The sequence below is a fragment of the Peromyscus eremicus genome, chromosome X (genome assembly GCF_949786415.1).
Source record: "Peromyscus eremicus chromosome X, PerEre_H2_v1, whole genome shotgun sequence".
NCBI classification, from domain to species: Eukaryota; Metazoa; Chordata; class Mammalia; order Rodentia; family Cricetidae; genus Peromyscus; species Peromyscus eremicus.
Window position 1 is genome coordinate 81,961,612 of NC_081439.1, and position 20,215 is coordinate 81,981,826.

Below are 20,215 nucleotides of genomic sequence, written 5' to 3' on the forward strand. Positions count from 1 at the left end.
TACAGGAATCTACTTCTTACTAATCTTTTCTTCTGGGAGTTACAGTGGGAAGACATAGAAGGAGAGTAACATCTTTGCTCTAATTCTTCTCTTAGCTAAAGAATAACAACCAGCTACAGCCCTCAATACCTAATCATAGAGCAAAGATAAGTAGCGAGAAATCATCGGTGAGCAGGAAAGCAGCCTTGAACCTGAGAAAGGAAGAGCACAGCCTAGTACTTATTGCCGAGAGAGAGGTAGGCATTTAAATAAGTGTGACAGGATCTAGCCCTTGATAGAAATTAGGGGTGTTTTCATTTTTTATTTTGTTTTGCTTTTTAAGACAGGGTTTCGTATGTATCCCAGGCTGGCCTTCAACTGTGAGCCTTCTGCTTCTGCCTTTTGAATGCTGGGATATCAACCTGACAAGCTGATTATTTTCTATATTGTAGGAAATACTTAAAACAGAGTTTCAAAAGCTAATATCTGTAAAACAGTCAAACATCCTTCTAGGCTACACCATCTGCCTTTGACAAGCATGGTTGAATGATCTCATACCATAGAACGAAAGACAAAGATATATACACACACATATATAACCTCAAATTGACTAAGTAAAACAAAATCTCATGGTGAGTGGGGTTTCTAAACCTACTGTGCATTTTATACTGTCCCTTCTACATGACTATGATCTTTAAATTTACTGTAACTAGTGAAAAATATTCAATTAAACAAATACAGTTGGTCAAGATAAAGTAACTCGTGGTTCCACTCGGTCTTCATCTGGAAGGTGAATCCACTTTATATGCTAGACTGAGGGTTTCCTTACTCCTTCAGAAAACATTTCAGTTGTTCTTGTAGGTGATAAATCTGTAAGGAAAGAGAGGTAGAGAAACATTACAAAAGCTATATGAACTTTTTCTGGTATTCCAAACTTTATTTTTAAAAACATCTGTAATTACAATTTCAAAAATATGATAAAGATCCTTTTTACCATATGAAAGAAATGATAAACTTGTACAACAGGACAAACCCATTTTAAGAATATTCAAAAGGTTAAAAGGTAATGTCCTTAGGCATTTGTCCAACTTTTAAGATATAACATAACATTCAGGCAGTTTATTTCAAGGTTATTAAGGCTGCATAAATCACCCACATTTATACCTTAATTCCTCTACTTCGGATCAACCAAGATGTAAAGAAACACAGATAGTTTAACAAAGGAAAAACTGTTACTGACTGACTAGTATTTCTGCCTGGCCTCCTAAATATTCAACTTGAGGTGATACCGAGTCAGTGCTCCTTGGATTGTTTCCTCACATGTACTACAATTATTTTCTACCTTTTTTTCGTAAACATAAATCTAAATGTTCTTTGAACAGAACATATTAATGAGATATGGTCTCTGATATTTAAAGTCCCTGGTTCGTATGCAGATGAACTTTCAATGAGAATGACCCACATCTTAAAAAAAGGTTAAGAAGGTAAAGGATTCTACTTAGAGAGTGGTCAGTCCCTAGATACAACTCATAAGCACAGAATTGCAGCTCATCCACAAAAGGTTTTCTAATTTTGACCTGTAGCCAGTATTCAAAACAATCTCCAAATAAATCAAGACCCTAAACTGACACACAAAGAAAAAGAAACAAACAAACAAAAACCTCTCAACATGATAGAATTCCTCACTGCTTCATATCACAAACCAGAGGAAAACAGGGAACAGGTTATCTGCAATACTAAAATGTATTACTTCATCTAGTATTTACTTATATAGACCAAAGTAACTGTTTACTTGGCATTTTTCAGATCATTTTAGTTTTCACAACATTCCAAAGAGTAGTCACACTATCAAGAACTCAAGCACAATGCTGTGACCATAATGTCTTTTATTATACCAGACTTATAAAGGGAAGCTTAAAATTGAATATGCTCCAAAACTGAATAGGTTAACTGTTAAGAATCTAGACTTCTATAAAAAAATATACAGAGGTCACAGCACACAGTAAAAGAAAAGAGAATATCACTGTAGTCATTTTGTAAGAGTCAGATGATAAAGCGATTGGGATAATATTTTCTCAAAATGAACTTATGCTAAGTTTTTAATAAAATTTTTATGATTATAATTACATCATTTATCCCTCTCTCTTTCCTCCTTCCAGTCCCCCTCCCTCCCATGTATATCATGTAACACACACACATACTCCTAAATATATCGATGCAACCTGCTCAGCTTATATGTTACCTGTATATATATGCTTTCAGGGCTAACCATTTAGTACTATGACACTAAGGTAACCAACTGGTGTGCTCTCCCTGGGGAAGACAATTTCTCCCGCTCTCAGCATTCCTTAGCTGCCTGTAGTGCTTTTTCTAGGGTTGAGGCCTGTGAGCCTTTGCCAAGGTTTTTTTTTTTTTTTTTTTGTTTTGTTTTGTTTTGTTTTTTACAACTTTAAAATGTTATGTATGGGTAGCGGATGCACACATGCCACAGTAAACATGCTGTAGAGAGGGGACAACATGCTGGAGTCAGTTCTCTCCTTCCACCATGTAGATCCTAGGAGTCAAGTTTAGGTTGTAAGGCTCAGTAGGAAGTGCCTTTACAAGTTGAGCCATCTTGCTTCAAAAGGTTTTGTTAGAATCTACTAATTTTACATACTAAGGGTTGCATTACGGTATTTTCATACACGTACATACTGTACTTGTACTACCCCTCCTCCTTGCCCCGCTCCCACTCTAGTGAATCTCCTCCCTATTCCCAACCAGCACCACTTCTATTTCATGCTTTTAGACCCAGTGGTTTCATTAGGGTTCTTTATAGTGGCATGTGTACATTACGAGAAAAAAGTGTCTCTACTTCCCCCACCAAATGTTCTATGTAAATCCTCAGGGATAGGTGAGACCCTTCCATGACAAGCTATCGACAGGCCCAAATGCAACAACTGTGTCATGTCCAGAACTCAGTATCCTATACCAACCCCCCGCCCAGCTTTCTCTCTGTTACATTCTTTCTGTCCCTTCTTCCATGATGTTCCCAGAGTCTTGGGGAGGATGTTATGGATGGGTTGGGCATTCAATAGTAATTTAGTCTCTGGACTTTGCCCAGTTAATGAGACTCTGCCTTCACCACTGATGACTAATGCTGAATCACCACTAACTGACTACTGGTGCCAAGTTTCATTTGCTGCTCGTTGCCAGGTTACAGGACAATTTAGCAATTCAGAGTCCTGACCAATCAGCATCTTATATTCTACTCATGCTTTCTAAGTCAGACGTACAGGATCTAATATTTTAAAAACTTGAAATGGTAAAATGCATGCACGCACACACGCACACATACCCTCTTCCTCCTCTCCAGTGAGAAGGGGAGGGAAGGAGATATGAAGGACAATCATGGAGGCACAAGGTGTAATAATATATGTATGCGTATGGTAAATGTCATATGAAACCCATTATTTTGTATACTAAAACAATTTTTAAAGTTTTTTTAAAGATTAAAAGAAAAAAAATCCCTAACCTCTCATGAGTTTCCCTAACTGAAGTCAGAGACAAACTCCCTTCAGAACTTAGCTTAAATTAGGCACCAAATAAATTTTTAGTGAGTAAAGTTTACAACTACATTTCTGTGTTGGAAATGGCAGTTCTCGATACCAACTACTGAACATGGATGAAAACAATATAATCGTCGAACAACAAACTGGTTGTCTGGTTTGCTGAGAAGAAAGACACAAATTGTAAGAATGCCTCTGGCCTTGTAGAAATAGGGGCAATGAGCAATACCTTTACCATAAGAGCCTCATAATATAAACTCCAGACTCTTTCAAGTTGTTACCTGCAGGACTGTATAGTGAGAACTGTGCATACTATCTATATAGCTTCATAAGCTTAACTCATTTTACATTTTTCTCCCTTCGCTTCCCATGGGAAACTCTTCTGTGGCTTTGAACAACAGTCACTCAAGTTAGAAACCTGACATAACTCTTTTAATACTTTCTTTTCCTGCATCACCCTTTAACTGACCTAAGTCCTATCAATCCTTTAAAAATATATCCTCTCATATGTAAATGGTCACAGCAATATTATTTGTAATACTCAAAGAGCAGAAACAAATGAAATGTCTATCATCAGAAGAATAGTTAAATAAAATGTGGTTTATAAGTTCTTCTGAGTCAACTTTTAGGTCTGGTGTAGCCTGAGGCCTTGGTTGTTAATGAGATCGTTCAAAGATTCATCAAAAATGTCTGGGTCTTAGGCTAGCTAGATGACTCAGAATTTAAAAATGCTTGCTGCACAAGCCTGAAAACTTGAGTTTGATCCTAGGACCGACTTGAAAACTGAGTTTGATCCTAGGATCCATATGATGCAGATAGCTCATTCCCACCAGTTGTCCTATAATCTCCAAACACATGGCGCACACATACACAAAAACATGCGCACACATATATTTATAAAATAAAAAATTTAAATAAAAGTTTAAGCTAGGTCTGATTTTCCTGCTTCATACTCAGCAAGAAATTTCTTAAACTCACTTAAAACTAAAACCCATCTTTCCTATCCTAGCCTACTGTCAAGTGATGTAACTTCTGCTTTATTTTGTGATCTTATTGTAAAAAAACTCTCTTCATGGCTTTAAATGACTCACAGATCATCAAGTAGTCAAGTTCTCTTCCTGTGTGAGACCTTGAATATTCTCCACCCAAGGGGCTCATCCTACTGTTAGACTACTCTTCCAATGTAGGCATAAATATAATTTCCTCGGGGAGGTTTGCCATGTTCTTGTAATTTAATCCAGGATTCTCCTTATTCTAATGGGAATAGTGACTTTTTTCCCCTCATAGAGCTTCTTTGGGATTTGTACTTCAATATTTATATGATAATTGTTTACCATCAATCTCCCCTGGAAGACCATTAGCTCTATGAGGACAAGTATTTTATCTAACTTACTCAACACCCTTTATCCAGTGCTTTTCACTCCAGAGGTATTCAATAACTGTTAAATGAACAGATTTGCAAAAAGACCTTGATCCACCCTGCTATTCTCACTCAGAATATATGTTTACCACTATTCTTATAAGACACACAGCCCGAAAGTAGGTTAGAGGTGGGTGAGTTCTTCATAGCAAATTACTGATTTAAAAACATACTTCTTACCTCCTCCCACTTTTGTTTTTCCAATATGTTAAGCTGCTCCAAAACATACTGGAAATGCCTCTGGAAAAAATAAATTGTATCAGTGATGAAAGATGTATCTTAAAGGAAGAGAGAGCCACAGAACACAGTTTGTCACATATTTGATAAGAAATCTGTCAATTATGGGAAGAACACACTTTTTAGAAAAACTGGAGCACAAAACTTCTGCCTAACAATCCAATCTTATTTTATGTACTCGCCACAGCATTTTTTTCTTGTCCTAAAATAAATGGGTGAAGTGTCTACATGCTACATTTTCCCTGGTGTTGGACAAATCCTCCATTCCCCCTCACCAGAACAGAACATTACTACTCCTAATACTACACACAATAACACTTAATAGGTAAATCAAACATATATCACAATAGTACCAGACATCTGAATCTTTTAAGATGTATCTATACCTATTATCTTTGGCTATTCTAAAGGACTACAGCCAAGTGGATATAGCTCTATGCCAAGCTGCTTCCCTTTGATAACTACTGCTCCACAAAAAAATGAAATCTAGCAAAGGGCTCTCTTAGTGCTTTACAATCACCTTACTACCAAGATGGGAGCAAATGTGGCTTAACAATATATTTTCCTTTCACTGAAACTCTGAAAAATGTATCCATAAAAATAAAATAATTTCTTCACATTTCATCATATATAAGAATTTTAAATTAATTTGCTCCTTTTTTACTGAAATAAATGTATTTTGGTATAAACAACAGGTTTATTCTATGTATTGCAAATTACTATGATTCCTCTTGGAATTTTAATTCCATTTTCCTTTTTCTTTTCTTTTTTCTTTTCCTTTTTTTGATACAAGATCTTATTGTGTAGCCCTGGCTAATCTGGAACCTGTTATATAGACCAGGTTGTTCTCAAATTCATAGAGAACCACCTCTGCCTTCCCAGTACTGGCGATAAAAGGCATGTGCCACACGCCCAGCTAGTTTTAATTCATTATAGAGTGGGAATGGTGACAGTATCTACGTTTCAGGGACCTGAGGATTAAATGAAACAATAATACATAACTCTTTTAGGCACTGTTTGTATAGTAAATGCTCAATATTGGTCATTATCTCAGGTCACCTGGTCCCACTCCCCATAAAAATGCTTAGATTATAAAAATTACTCAGATATAATAAAACAAGGATATTCTTAGTGGATGTTTCTAAGAAGTTATTTAGGTTTATGAATGAACTACACAGTGATGACATGAGTGGAAACAGAGATGGAATTTTGAAAGTAGTACATCAGGATGTCTAACAGCCAAAAAGAACTTACCTTAAGGGTCAAGTTTTCCACATTCCTAAGGAGGTCTTTCTGTCGTTGTGCTTTCTTATAAATCTGTTGAAGCTTTTTTTCTTTGTAATAAATCAATTTCTGAATTCCTGTGACTGAAAGAGGTAGAGAAAGGATTTTTGTATATAAATAGAGTTTTAATGGATCAAGAGTTCGAGGCCAACCTGATCTACAGACCAAGATCCAGGACAGGCACCAAAACTACACAGAGAAAGCCTGTCTTGAAAAACAAAATAAATAAATAAATAAATAAATAAATAAATAAATAAATAAATAAATAAATAAAGGACCATCACAAATCAAGTGGAACTCTAAGGACAAAAGACTTCTGAAAACTAAGCATTGCACATAATGCACATTCAAAGTTAGCCTTTTATACCGCCTCCCAGCCTCCCTGATTCCTCTGTCTTTCCTCTGGCTTACTTATTGAACTGTAATCATAGTCTTTGTTTGCTTCTTCGGAGCTAGATTGAATAAATTTGGCTTGCAGCTCCCTTTCTAATTCCGCTTCCCAGCTGTCTATCTTCTTTTCTTCTTCCTCTTCGTCCTCTTCATCGTCGTCGTCGTCATCATCATCACTCTCCTCTCCATCATCCTCCTCAGCTTCAATTTTATCAGCCTTATCTTCCACCTCATTACTGTTACTGCGAGAATCACCAAACATCTCTCGAAGCATATCATAGTCTATTGATTTTAAGCAAGGGAAAAATGAAGCAATCTCAAGCTTTGGAAATAACCATAACCCCAAATAGAAGTATATGCCTTACTATGTAATTCACTGGGCAACCAGTGAATTTTATAAATTATTTTCCTATGGGAAGATTATTCCCTTTGTAAAATAAGAACAAGGAATATGAAACACTAACATTCATCTGTATTCAATTATCAAGATATCTAGAGAATCTAAGGGCCCATAGGAAGTTGAATACCAGGGTATCTAGGACATTAGAATTCCAATCTAAAACCCTAAAAGCACAGGACCACCAATGAGGAAGAAGGACAAAAGCATCTTTTTTTCTGTGATTGGTCTGTGAGTCTGTGGCCCCGTTACACAGTTAACACTTGCCCTTATCGGAAGCTCTTCCTCTGTTTTTGATAAAGTACCTGATGAGGGAGGGCCACTCATTTGTGGGGTTCCTGAAATGCCTGAGATGCATCCTTGACTTTCTATTTCCTTGGTTTCATCATCAGCAATGACTTCCCAGCCTGAAAGCACAGCAGTCAAGGAAAAAGCAGAAGAGAGAGAACACACCTTGAAAGGGAAGTGGCTCTTTAATTAAGAGTGCTCTTAGTACTTGATTTAGATCATTGTATCTGCATTCCAAGTGTGGAAAACTGCCTTATGTTAAATTACACACATAATAAATACACTTCGATTGTCTGTATTTACCATTTCTAGCTAGAAAATAACATTTCAAAAATCTTAAGTTATACACATCAACCAGGCACTCAAACATTACAAGTGAGGACTAAGCATACTGCTCAGTGGTGCATGGCTTACCTAGTATAGTAAGGCTCTGAATTTGATCCCCAACATCTCAACCAAAAGCAAAAACACCAACCAGAGGTGTGATTTGTCAGAACATGCACATGAGATGAACAGACTACAGGGAAATATTTGATATAAAGGATACGGACACTGATGGCTTCAGCATCTGAGCAGAGCAGTCTCTTCATTTCTTTTTCCACATTTGGAGATTCAGGGCACTGAAGCACAGCATGGAAGGAAACACCAGGAATGTCACTGAGCACTCAGTTTTATTAAATACCTTTTTCCTATATATTAATGAACTGAAATGACTGGCCTTGTTAGATGCTCATCCAACAAAAGTTCTACTTAAATAGTGCTATTTATGAAGAAACCAATCCAAAATCTGTATTTTTGCATAGCAAGCTCATTTTTCAAATTAAATCACTTGAAATATTTAATCGTATCTGTCTATAACTCTATGGAAAAGATTTTCAACATTCATGTTTTATTATTTGCCTTGACTCATTGGCAAAGAACAATAATTGCATGTTAGTTACTTATGAATAATTTGGTTTAAAATCCAAGACTTCATTTTTCCATCTTTATTATTAAAATGTTCCTACAAAAATTAGATCCTATCTACATGTTCTCACTTGAATACAGTTTTAAACAATTACTCCACAGCAATTAATTCCTCATGACACAAATATAAATCAAGGCTTTTGATGAGAAGTCCCATTAGTTCAAGCAATTGTTAGTAAATTGATCCCTGGACTCCAAGGAATGGCTTTTGAAATGAAAATAAGGGGGTAAAAGCAGTTTGCAACGCATGGCAACACTAGCAAAACTCTTAATCTTTTACCCTAGAAGTTGTCATTAGACATTAAATAATTATTTCCCAGTGAATAAAATCCAGTGTGCATATGTATATATGTTTATATAAAGCATAGTAAAGTAAACAATGAAGATTATGAGCACTGCTGTACCTCATTGAAGCTGATTTCATCCATTTGTTTGACACTGGGGAGCTATGAAGTAAAGAACAACAAAGAACAATGTTATATTTTGATTTTTCTACTTAAGTCAAGCTTAAAGAGCTCTACAACTATATTTAACTGCTTTGACATTTAGTAGACAATAAATTTCATTGACTGGCAGGTTATTAGGCCGAATTAGGAAAGTTGATCTACAACTTTAACATGGTTTCTTTCAAAATTCTGACAATGTTTTCTGTATACATATACAAGTTTATTCTAAAATTCATATGGAAGGATACTAAGATTTTTAAAACAATACTGAAGCAAACGAAGTGGTAGCAATCAATCTTCTGATTTCAAGACTTACCACATTATAGTATCTGCGGAAGGATTGACACATGGATCAATGGAACAGAATAAAGAACCCATAAACAGTACCATACAAATATTCCCAAGGAAGAGGTGGTGGAGGAGAGGGAGAAAGTAGAGGAAGAAGAAAGGGAGAAGGGGAATCTTGAATTAAAACTCACATTTTATAAAACTGAAATATAGATTTCAGGCATAAGTATAAAATCTTCAGTATCTACGCTAAGTAACAACAAAAAAGTAAAATCCTTAGGATAAAAACATCAATAAATTCAGCCTCATCAAAACGAAAAATATTGCTGTCTACAAGTGCTTGTGAAGAGGACTAAAAACTCAAGCTACCAGCTATGAGAAGGTATTAATAAACTATGCATATATGATGAAAGACTGGTATACAGAACAGAAAAAGAACTCTCGGAATTTAACAACAAAAAGTCATTTTAGAAAATGGGTAAAAGAAGCTCGGTGTCATGGTGCATGTTTGCAATCCCAGCATTCAGACACTGAGGCAGAAGCATTGCTGTGAATTCAAGGCCATAATCTATCCAAATTAATTCCACATGAAAATCACTACACACATAAGAATGGCTAAAATAAAATAAAATAATGACAAGATCTAATGCAGGTGAGGAGGTGGAGAATTTGTATCATCCATACACTATCAGTGTTAATATAAAATGATAGTTCCTCTGAAAACAGTATGGCAGTATCTTAAAAAACTAAAAACACTTGTGGCTAGTGAAGTGGCTCAGCATTAATATGCTTGCTATCAATCCTGATGACCTGAATTTGATACTTAGAATTGATTCTCAAGTTTTCCTGTGAGCTCCATTTGTTGCACACATGCATGCACACACACTAAATGAATGTAAATAATTTTTTTTTGAGACAGGGTTTCTCTGTGTAACAGCCCTGGCTGTCCTGGAATTCGCTTTATAGACCAGGCTAGCCTCGAACTCACAGAGATCTGCCTGGCTGGAGTTAAAGGTATGCGCCACCACCGCCTGGCTGAATGTAAATAAATTTTAAAAGCTAATGTTTGGCAAGTGACATGCCTCAGTTGGTAAAGGGTTTGCTTAATGTGAACTAAGCTCTGGGATTAATCCTTAGCAACATATAAAACAAGGTGTGGTGATAAATTCCTGTAACGCTAGCACTTGAGAGGTGGTGGCACAAAAAAGTTCATCTGTGACCACACAACAAGTTCAATGCTAGCCTGGACTACATGAGAAAGACCCTGTCTCAAAAATATTTGTATAAACCTGCCACTTGTGGGGGCTATAGAGATGGATCAGTGGTTAAGAGAACTTGTTGCTCTTACAGAGGACCACTTTATGGTGGCTCACAACCATCCTTAACTCAAATTCCAGGCAATCCAATAGGCACAAGCAGTACACATATGTGCATGCAGGCAAAGCATTCATAGACATTATGTAAAATGAATAAAAATCTAAAAAAATATTTTAAAATATGCCACTATCATATGATTCAGCATTATTCCTGAGCATTTATCCGAGAGGAATTAGGATTTAAGTTCACACAAAAACCTACTCACAGCCTTATTTATAATTGTCAAAAACTGGAAACAATACAGTTATGTTTTAATGGGTAAACAGTTAAACACATTGGTTATATTCACCCCATGAAATACAATTCAGCAATAAAAAAGAACTACTGATACATGTTATTCTTAGATGCTATACTGTAAGTTCAAATTTATTTAATGTCATAAAAATAACAAAACTACAGAGATAAAGAAAAGATTTTTAATTGCTAGGCACTAAAGATCAAGAGTGTAAGGCAAGCCGGGCGCATGCCTTTAATCCCAGCACTCGGGAGGCAGAGGCAGGTGGATCTCTGTGAGTTCGAGGCCAGCCTGGGCTACCAAGTGAGTCCCAGGAAAGGCGCAAAGCTACACAGAGAAACCCTGTCTCGAAAAACCAAAAGAGTGTAAAGCAGGAAGAAAGTATAAGTAGTTACAAAAGGACAAATATGAGAGATTTTGTGGTGATGGAACTGTTTAACAACTTGACAATGTAGGTGGGTCATGAATCTAGCCATGTAGCAAAACTGCATAGAACTAAATATATATACAAATACATAAGTATAGGTAGATGAGAAATTTCATTAAGACTGGTGAATTGCAATAATGATAATTTTATTTGTGATATCGTTCTCTAGTTTTGTAAAATGCTACAAAGGGGTAAAGTGGGTAAAGAGTACATGGTAAACTTCTATTTATTCCAACTGCATATGAATATCTGATGATTTCAATGTTTTTCATTGAATTTTTTAAACGAGTCCAAGGTACCATACTCTTCCTGTAGCTCACCTGAAGTAAGGTTACAGATTTAAGCAGAATTCCTACTTTATCTGGTCCTAGATGAGTTCAATTTAAAACTTGATCTTTTTTAGAAAAAAATCTCACTGTGTATCCCTAGCTAGCCGGATACTGATGACGCAGCCCAAGGTGTCTCCCAACTGAAGGAAATCCTTTCTTCAGCTTCTCAAATGCTGAGATCACAGGTCTTAATCAACACGCCTGGCTTTAAATCTATAGCAGTTGAAAACTAAAAGCATGAACTGAAATATCAAATTCATGATTCTTCTAAATCCCTAACAATGAGCCTATGACCTAAAGAACTGGGTCTATTTTCATTCACTGCTGTCGTCAGAACTGCTAGCTCATAATTCCGGGGATTGTGCATATTCTTCACTTTTTTCATTTTTGAGACAAGGTCTCATTCTGTAGCCAGGGATTGTCTCTAACTCATGATCCTTCCACTTTAGCATCCAGGTGCTGAGATTACAGGTAGGTACCACCACATCTGGTAGGCATTCTTTATTGGACATACAAGTGAATCAATGAATTCCCAACTGACTTCCTACCTTTCTTTCTCCCTCATAGTCCTCTCCTAATTCACCCTGCAGAAACACAAGTAACATGAGACTAACCTTTTTTGCTGTTTTCCGGAACCTTTTCTTTCTGACATTCTTAAGTGGTGGAGTAACTAAAATAAAAACATGATGAAATATACCATATGACTGATGACTGTCCTATATCTACATGAATTTGATAAAGAAATGTGTCATGCTCATGGTATGACTTCTTTCTTTAAACATAAGAGGTTAATAAACCAGGTAAGAGGTCCCTGATTCATAGGGATTTGCAATTTAATAGATAAAAATGTAGTCAGGCAGAAGGAGCAAGGGATCAGTGACTTACTGCCATGCTTCCAGTTATATTTTTTTTTCTGTGTCTTCCCTTCACCTTTTCCAGTTACAGGAGGATCAGTAGAAGCAACTGGTTCTTCCGGGAAAGGACGAGGCTCACTATCAGAACTGCATACAAGCATCTATATTTAGCAAAGACAAAGAAGTTTACTACTGCCCCAAATATTGGTTAATAATAAATCATGGGCATACTACCAGACATGTGGAGCACAGATGATTCTTGGAATTTCCCAAAACCAAGTACATGTAATATACCTTCAGGTTCTTTAATATATCCTTTCCCATCCTCTCTTCCACCCCTCTCTCTCTTCTCTCTCCTTGAAGCATGATATGTAGATAGATTTGACTTTTACCTAGTGTTTACCCCTGCAGAAGCAATATCATGAAATGCATACGTTTTAGCATTACAATTTAGAGAGGCAATCCGAAAGCGCCAGTAGAGATAAGTAACTAAGTTTCTTTAGAGTTAACACACTGCTACAGTACAAAGTGCAGAAAAAGACCTTAGCCATTTATATTTTTAATTAATAAAAGTCACTATAAATGGCAAACAGAGAGCAGGAGTCTGTAAAAGGAAAGAAATAAAAAAAAATTAAGTATCAGATATCAAACCAGAGCATGACATTATGTTCCCCTGCAATTGATCTGGTGATTATACATGGTAAATAGCCATTTAAAATTGGAACAGAATACTGGCAGAAAGACTGAAGATTCCACAAAGGGTATGAGAACTAGAAGGTTAAGAAAATCAACCCAGTGGTGGTGATATAGCTCAATGGTAGGTAGAGCACTTGCCTAGCATGCATGAGGCCCTGGTTCTCAGCACTTAAAAAAAAGATTTTGTGGATCTGGAAATATCACTCAGTTGTTAAGAGTGTCTGTCTAACATGCACAAAGCCCTAGGTTTGGTCCTCAGCACAATTTAACAGTCAAGAAAGGCATGTCCGTACGCCCAGCAGCACCTGGTAGTTGAAGAAGGATGGATCAGAATTTTAAAGTCATCCTCAGCACCATACTGAGTTTGAGGCTATCCTGGAATATATGAAACCGTGTCTCAAAAAAATTCATACCTGAGAAATATCTGCTGTTTTATAAAATGTTTTTCTATCAACAGTTTTCAGGCTTTCGATGACACAAGGCAAATTAACCAGCTTAGCAGACAGTGAGACATCTTCTACCTGAACAACTGCATTACGTCCATCAGCTAAAGGAAAGTAGATAAAATTAATATTGACATTCCAATGGACTGTTCAGTCTCTAAGAATTTGAATAATGAAGACTTATGTGGGACAGACAAGTTCTTCGATAAAACTTACTATTTTTGAAAGGCTAGAAATCAATATTCAATTAGTAACTTCCAGAAAAAGAAGAGAGTATCTATAGCTTGTTTTTACATACTGTATGTCACTAGTTCAAAAAGATATCTAAGTTTCTTTCCAATGGTAGCAAAGGTGAGAAAGACAGCAAGCAACTGTTTTCTTGTTATCACCAAAAGCAAATTTCATTCATTTAAACACATTCCTTAAAAAAGAAGGAAAGCATTCGATTGTAACATTGTATGTTTTCTAAAGGTTGGAATGCCTAGTATAGTGCCTGGCACATACCAATATATAGCAAATTATTGTTTAATATATTAATTTAATATTTAATATAATGATATTAACTACTTACAAGAAAAGTCGATTTTTAGTTTATCCTTCAAGGCAGCACCTCTAGAATGTATCATCTTCCTGACAGTATAAGCATGTTCCTAAAAAGGAGGCAAATTAAAAATCAGAAAGATTGTCTAAGAGTCTTCCTTAAATAAAACCTTACATTTCCCAAATGTTAACTATGCTATGTACTGTGAGAGCCCATGCATTGTATAAATCAAGTCAAACGAATTGAACTCAAATTTCATCTTTATCTTTTAGGAACTACACTTGGTGGCTTCTCCCAGCTTTTCAGTTCTACTTCTTACTGCTTATTCTTCCATTGTAGATGCTAGGGAAAGGCTTTAGCTACAGTTCACTAGATATATTAATGAACTATAATGGATAATGGCTTTCTGACCATCTCTATCATAGCCTCCTAAATGAAATAATACTTATCAATGAGATAATGCTTATCAATGAGAATGAATATGAGAGTCAAGCCTAATGTTAAAATGAGTTTGACAACCTTGCTTGGTGATGAATTTGCAGGTGACAGTGGTAGTTCCTCCAACTACCTCTTCTGAGATGACAGAAAGAATTTTAGAACAGTCTTACCTTGGCTGTCCAGAAAATTGGCTGTTAATGTTTGTGATAAATGACTGGATGATCCATAATTGTCACTGTCATAGTTGTTTTGACAGGGAATTAACCCACATGATTGATGATATATACAGGAAGAAAGAAATATTGTGAGAAGGATACATACTACAATAGGACTACTTAATAGAACATGAGTTCTGGGAAGCAAATGGTCTGAGTTTTTATAGCCTAAAATGTATGTAAATTTTACCTAAGCACAACTACACTTTTACACTGAAGACATTTATTCTGAGATATAAAAGTTACTTACAGGAGGCAGACGCAATATAAACTGTTCCTCAATATCTTCGGATTCATCATGAATTAAACTCATGGCTTGTTTTTGAGTTCATGAAAACAAAGAAAACAAACAAAGTCACTACAAACTCTTGCTCACTCTGCTGACCATCTCTGGTTATATTATACTGGTTATATTTTATTATGTTGGTTATAATATACAAGACCTTACCATAATTCTCGCTGAAAAGAAGTGTGTACAGTTTAGAAATATTTTATTTGACATCTTGATTTTTAAAAGTCATCATTTCCAAAGTGAATCCAAATTACATGATGTATCTTGAACAAATTAATTAAGCTGTTGTGAAACATGATTTAATATTTTTAGTAATATTCTTGTACTGTCAAATAAAGAGCAAACTTCAACTAAGTGGCCTCTGTGGGGTTGAATGCAAACCAAAGAATGAAATCAACCCAGAACCCATATGCAGACATGCTAATTTGAGGTGAACATACTTTTCAATATTTCATTTACCCAAATAGACCAATAGTAGTAATTAGGCAGTCCATGGGATACCAAGAACCTTTTTATGGCTCAACTGCAATGGTTCAACACTTCCTTGGGAGAAAGGAGTCCCGTGCTTATACATCTTCTATGAGGATATTTAAAATAATCTTAAGATAGATTTGTTTCAGTATCTCATGCATGTTTAGTATGTACCCAGCACAAGAGGAATCTTTTTTATTTTAAAAATATATCTTACGTAAAATGAACAGTCTAATTCAAATTAGAGGGGTTTCAGACCAATTATGTGTACCTTATACAGTAAGCTTTTACAGGGTAAAAGTTCTAATTAATGCACAGCCCTCAATACTTTGTAAATCATTAACTGGGATCTGAGTTTTAAATCCAAATCTTTCTTAAAAAGCACTGTAACAGCCAGGCAGTGGTGGTGTATGCCTTTAATTCCAGCACTCAGGAGGCAGAGGCAGGCGGATCTCTGTGAGTTCAAGGCCAGCCTGGGCTACAGAGTGAGTTCCAGGACAGGCTCCAAAGTTACACAGAGAAACCCTGTCTCGAAAAACAAAACAACAACAACAAAAAACCCACTGTAACATTCTTTTAACACATAGGAGTATAGGACTCTCTTAGGGTGGAAACACACTAGTTAAGATTCAAATCACTTAGTATAAAACTGGGAAAGGGAGGGTTAAATAGGGTGAGAAGAAAGAAAGATAAAAGCCTGAGGTGCGGGGTGACTACCAGGAAACAGTGTTTTGGACACAACAGGGCAGCTGAACATATGAAATCACAATGATTAGGACAGCATGCTCAAGGCCTGTGCTAGCCAAAGTCCCAGCATGGAATTTGGGGAGGTGGGCACAAAGTCCCACCCCTAGCTGAGAAGCTTTGTCATTCTGTAGTTGTTGGAAGATGAGCATTGGTGGGCTGAACATATCCCAGGGCAGACCCCATACCCAAGAGTAGTTAAGCAATACAAATTGTACTCCAGTGTTTCTTTAAGAAAAAAAAATATTACAAGATTAGGTCTGTAGGGAGGCAAGAGAGGGTCTAGGAGGAGTTGGAGGAGGTATATAAATACGATCAAAATACATTGTGTGGAATTATTAAAAATCAGTAAAATTATTTTTAAAATTAATTCCTTTTCTAATAATTTGGAAATTATTAGAAAAGTATAGAAAGCACAAAAAAAGGCAGGAATAAAAAAAAGTAAGACATCGAGGAAGGGGCTAGAAAATGCATTATTTTTGATAGTTATTTCTATTTTATTGTTTATAAATATGTATGCACATGTATATAAATAATGAAAAATAAGTATAACAGTGTATATGATCAAAATAATCATATACATATGCAAAATATCAATGAAACCCCTTTGTACAATTAATACACACTTGTGCAAAATTTTAAAATAAAAAGTAAAAGAGGCCGGGCGGCGGTGGCACATGCCTTTGGTCCCAACACTCAGGAGGCAGAGCCAGGCAGATCTCTGTGAGTTAGAGGTCAGCCTGGTCTACAGAGTGAGATCCAGGACAGGCACCAAAACTTCATGGAGAAACCCTATCTCAAAAAAAAAAAAAGTAAATAATCTTGGGGCTGGGCATACACAAGAAAAAACAAAATACTCCACACTAGGAATACAAACGCAGAATTTAAGGAAAAAGTTGCTAAGCAAGATTTTATCAGATCAGTAGTATCTTTTAAACTTCTCAGCAGAACAAGGATTAGGTCATTTCATTCATTTTAACGCCTTTTTGATAATTCCTCTTTTATAGAATAAAAACTTCAGGAACTTAAATTATTTCAAATTATTTTCTTGTTGATAGCCCCAGTAAAAATGTCTGAAGGGCGAGAAGGTGAAAAACCTAGTTGAAAAGAGATTTAATAGTTTTTTTTAAAAAAAAAAACTGAAAGAACTGCATATTAAAGAAAATGAATCTGCTTTCCCCCAGAAATATTCATTTTTCTTAATTTGTATTTTTTTTTTAATTCCACAAGGCACTCTTGGATGCCTAACTAAATGAACAAGATTACTGTCCACCCATTCACATCTGGCTTATCTCCCTTCAGCAGAACAACTGGGATGATGCCGCGAAGGAGCGCAAAAGCCCTTGCTCCAGGCAGCACACGCCAGCGCAAACTTGGTCCCGAATTTATTTTATTTTTTTTTTTTTAAAGTTTACAACCACCACGAGCTGCCTTTTGGAGACAGTAACTGTCTGGGTTCCATCTTTTTTCCTGGGGTAACCCAACAGAAAAGTTCCGCTCCTGCCGCCTCTGCTCATTTGTGCCGAAAACTACCCCTACAAAGCCACAGACGCCTTCGCACCTCACGGCCAGCCGGGCCGAGGCGCGAGGCTGCCGAGACACCTTCCCACCTTTCCGGGGTCCTCCGACTCACCTGCCGGCCGGGACGCACACGCACACGCACACGCACACGCACACGCACACGCACCGAGAGCCCGAGCTAGCACGTGGCCACGCCCAGGCCCCCGTGCCTCGGCCCGCCCGCCCCGCCCCCGGGGCCCCCCCCGGAAGAGGGCTCCAGGCCTCGAAGCCGCTAGGCCATGTGTGGGCTCGCCGCCGGCCAGCCCGAGATCAGCACGAGAGCTCCTCGGCGGAACCCGCCAGGGGCCTCCGCAAAGCAAAGCCCAACCGCTGACTCGCACACTGGCAGGGGGCGCAAACTAGGCCACCGAGGGGCTGGGGAGGTGGGGGGGGGCCAACACATGCATGCGCACGCACGGGCTCGCGTGTGTGTACACACACACACACACACACACACACACACACAAAGAAAAAGTCGCGCAAGTGCTCGATCCTCCGACCTGAGACCCTGTCCCTTGGCTAGACCACCTCTGAATGTCCACTACATCACCCCGTGAGGCCCAAACTGACCGGCCAGCTCTGGGCCCTCCTCAGCGCGGCCGGCCATTACGTCCTGTGAGACAGGCCAGGCTGCGGCCTGCACCTTCTCCCGGCAGGTGGCTCGCGGCAGAGCACCTTCGAGGCTCCCAAGTCCCCCCGGTACATTTTGAAAAGAGAAGCTCGAAAGCCACTCACCTTGCATGGACTTTTCAACAGACCGAACACCAGAAGGCCTGCGGCGGTTTCCCCGGGCCCTGGCCCGATAGACACCGGTTATCGGTGGGCCTTGAAGCCCTCCGGGAATCACTAGGCCTCGAGCCCGTCCCGAGACTGCTGGGCCTCGAGCCCGTCCGGGAACTTCTGGGCCTTGAAGGCCTCCGGGAACGGCCAGGCCTCCGGGAACCGCCAGGCCTCCGGGAACCTCCAGGCCTCCGGGAACGGCCAGGCCTCCGGGAACCGCCAGGCCTCCGGGAACCTCCAGGCCTCCGGGAACGGCCAGGCCTCCGGGAACCGCCAGGCCTCCGGGAACCGCCAGGCCTCCGGGAACGGCCAGGCCTCCGGGAACCGCCAGGCCTCCGGGAACCGCCAGGCCTCCGGGAACGGCCAGGCCTCCGGGAACCGCCAGGCCTCGAGCGCAGCCAGGAACTTCTGGACCTTGAATGCCGCCTCCGCCGCCGGGAACCACTGGGCCTCGTGCTCGCCCACGCCCACCGACCGAAGGGCCTCGCCCACGCCCCGTGGCGCCTCGCCCACGGCCACGACCCGTGGAGCCTCGTCCACGGCCACGCCCCGCGGAGCCTCGCCCACGGCCACGCCCCGCGGAGCCTCGCCCACGGCCACCACGAACCGCTGGGTCCCCAGGACCTCCGCTGTCAGATGTGGCCAAAGCGCTCTCAGCACCAAGGCTGACAGCAACTTGGGGTTCCTGGGAGCCCATGTCTCCTGATGTTGAAATGGCTGTTGGAGGGGCTCCCGGAATGTCGGGGCGCCCCGCCTCTGCCAGAGCCCCATCAGCGTCTCCTCCCTCAGCGCGCTCCATGACCCACACTACCTGGGAGGAGGAGTCTGGGGGGCTCAGGGGTGGGCTAAAATGGCGTCGAGTTTTGTCACGTGGTGTAGCGGGTTCCAGAATGTTCACGAAATTATGCAAAAATGTATACCCCTTAAAGAGACAGCGACACTAATAAGACGTTTCATTGCCTATCAAAGATTTCTGTGAACTCTCTACTGTTTGCCTTTAATCCCAGCACCCGGGAGGCAGAGGCAGGCAGATCTCTGTGAGTTAGAGGCCAGCCTAAGCGAGTTCCAGGAAAGGCGCAAAGCTAAACAGAGAAACCCTGTCTCGAAAAACAAACAAACAAAAAAAACATTAAACAAAACTTAATTTTAAGGGGTGCTTTTTTGACAGATTTGTACAATCATTTCTTCTAGATACATACTTGATTTTTATGTTCAATAAAGCTACATTATCGGTGCTTTAAACCTTCAAAAAAAAGTTTTGGTGAGTTTTGGTATCCACTAGTATACTTTATGATGGCTGCTAGAATGCTCAAAACAAAATTTGCAACCTACCTCTAAAATACTGAACCTAGGGCAGGAGAGATGATGGTTCACCAATTAAGAGCAAAGATTGCTCTTGCAGAGGACTACACTTCAGCATCCATATCACATTGTGAGAAATTGTCTGCAACTCCAGCTCCATGGGGGGATCCGATGCCCCTAGCCTTCAAGATATCTACATTCATGTGCACACAGACACTCACTAAGAAATATACAATTAGGGGCTGGAGATCTGCTCAGTGGTTAAGAG

The 20,215-nt window shown here is 39.0% G+C and overlaps 2 protein-coding genes across 2 annotated transcripts; both read right to left on the reverse strand.

Moving 5' to 3' along the window:
- Positions 1-275: 275 nt before the first annotated feature.
- On the reverse strand, positions 276-18,867 carry Taf7l (TATA-box binding protein associated factor 7 like). Its single transcript, XM_059250814.1, has 13 exons — positions 18,601-18,867; positions 15,049-15,113; positions 14,176-14,254; positions 13,575-13,708; positions 12,497-12,626; positions 12,226-12,281; positions 8,914-8,955; positions 8,091-8,163; positions 7,561-7,662; positions 6,880-7,140; positions 6,439-6,551; positions 5,128-5,187; positions 276-849 (listed from the first exon to the last, which is right to left on the reverse strand). The coding sequence occupies exons 1-13, from the start codon at positions 18,605-18,607 to the stop codon at positions 805-807; spliced, it is 1,167 nt and encodes a 388-aa protein (XP_059106797.1). The 5' UTR covers positions 18,608-18,867; the 3' UTR covers positions 276-804.
- LOC131900092 (elastin-like) lies at positions 18,615-19,484 on the reverse strand. The gene is made up of 2 exons (XM_059251493.1): positions 18,713-19,484; positions 18,615-18,659 (listed from the first exon to the last, which is right to left on the reverse strand). The coding sequence occupies exons 1-2, from the start codon at positions 19,442-19,444 to the stop codon at positions 18,615-18,617; spliced, it is 777 nt and encodes a 258-aa protein (XP_059107476.1). The 5' UTR covers positions 19,445-19,484.
- Between the last annotated feature and the right edge of the window lie 731 nt (positions 19,485-20,215).

Excerpts from the sequence above, each read along its gene's own strand:
- Taf7l (XM_059250814.1), bottom strand. Across the intron at positions 13,709-14,175 it reads ACTAAAAATCGACTTTTCTT|CTGATGGACGTAATGCAGTT; the intron begins GTAAGTAGTTAA and ends ACTTTCCTTTAG. Across the intron at positions 7,663-8,090 it reads TGCTGAAGCCATCAGTGTCC|GCTGGGAAGTCATTGCTGAT; the intron begins GTATCCTTTATA and ends CTGTGCTTTCAG.
- LOC131900092 (XM_059251493.1), bottom strand. The coding sequence starts at position 19,444 with ATGGAGCGCGCTGAGGGAGGAGACGCTGATGGGGCTCTGGCAGAGGCG. Across the intron at positions 18,660-18,712 it reads CGGGACGGGCTCGAGGCCTA|GGCCCGGGGAAACCGCCGCA; the intron begins GTGATTCCCGGA and ends CTATCGGGCCAG.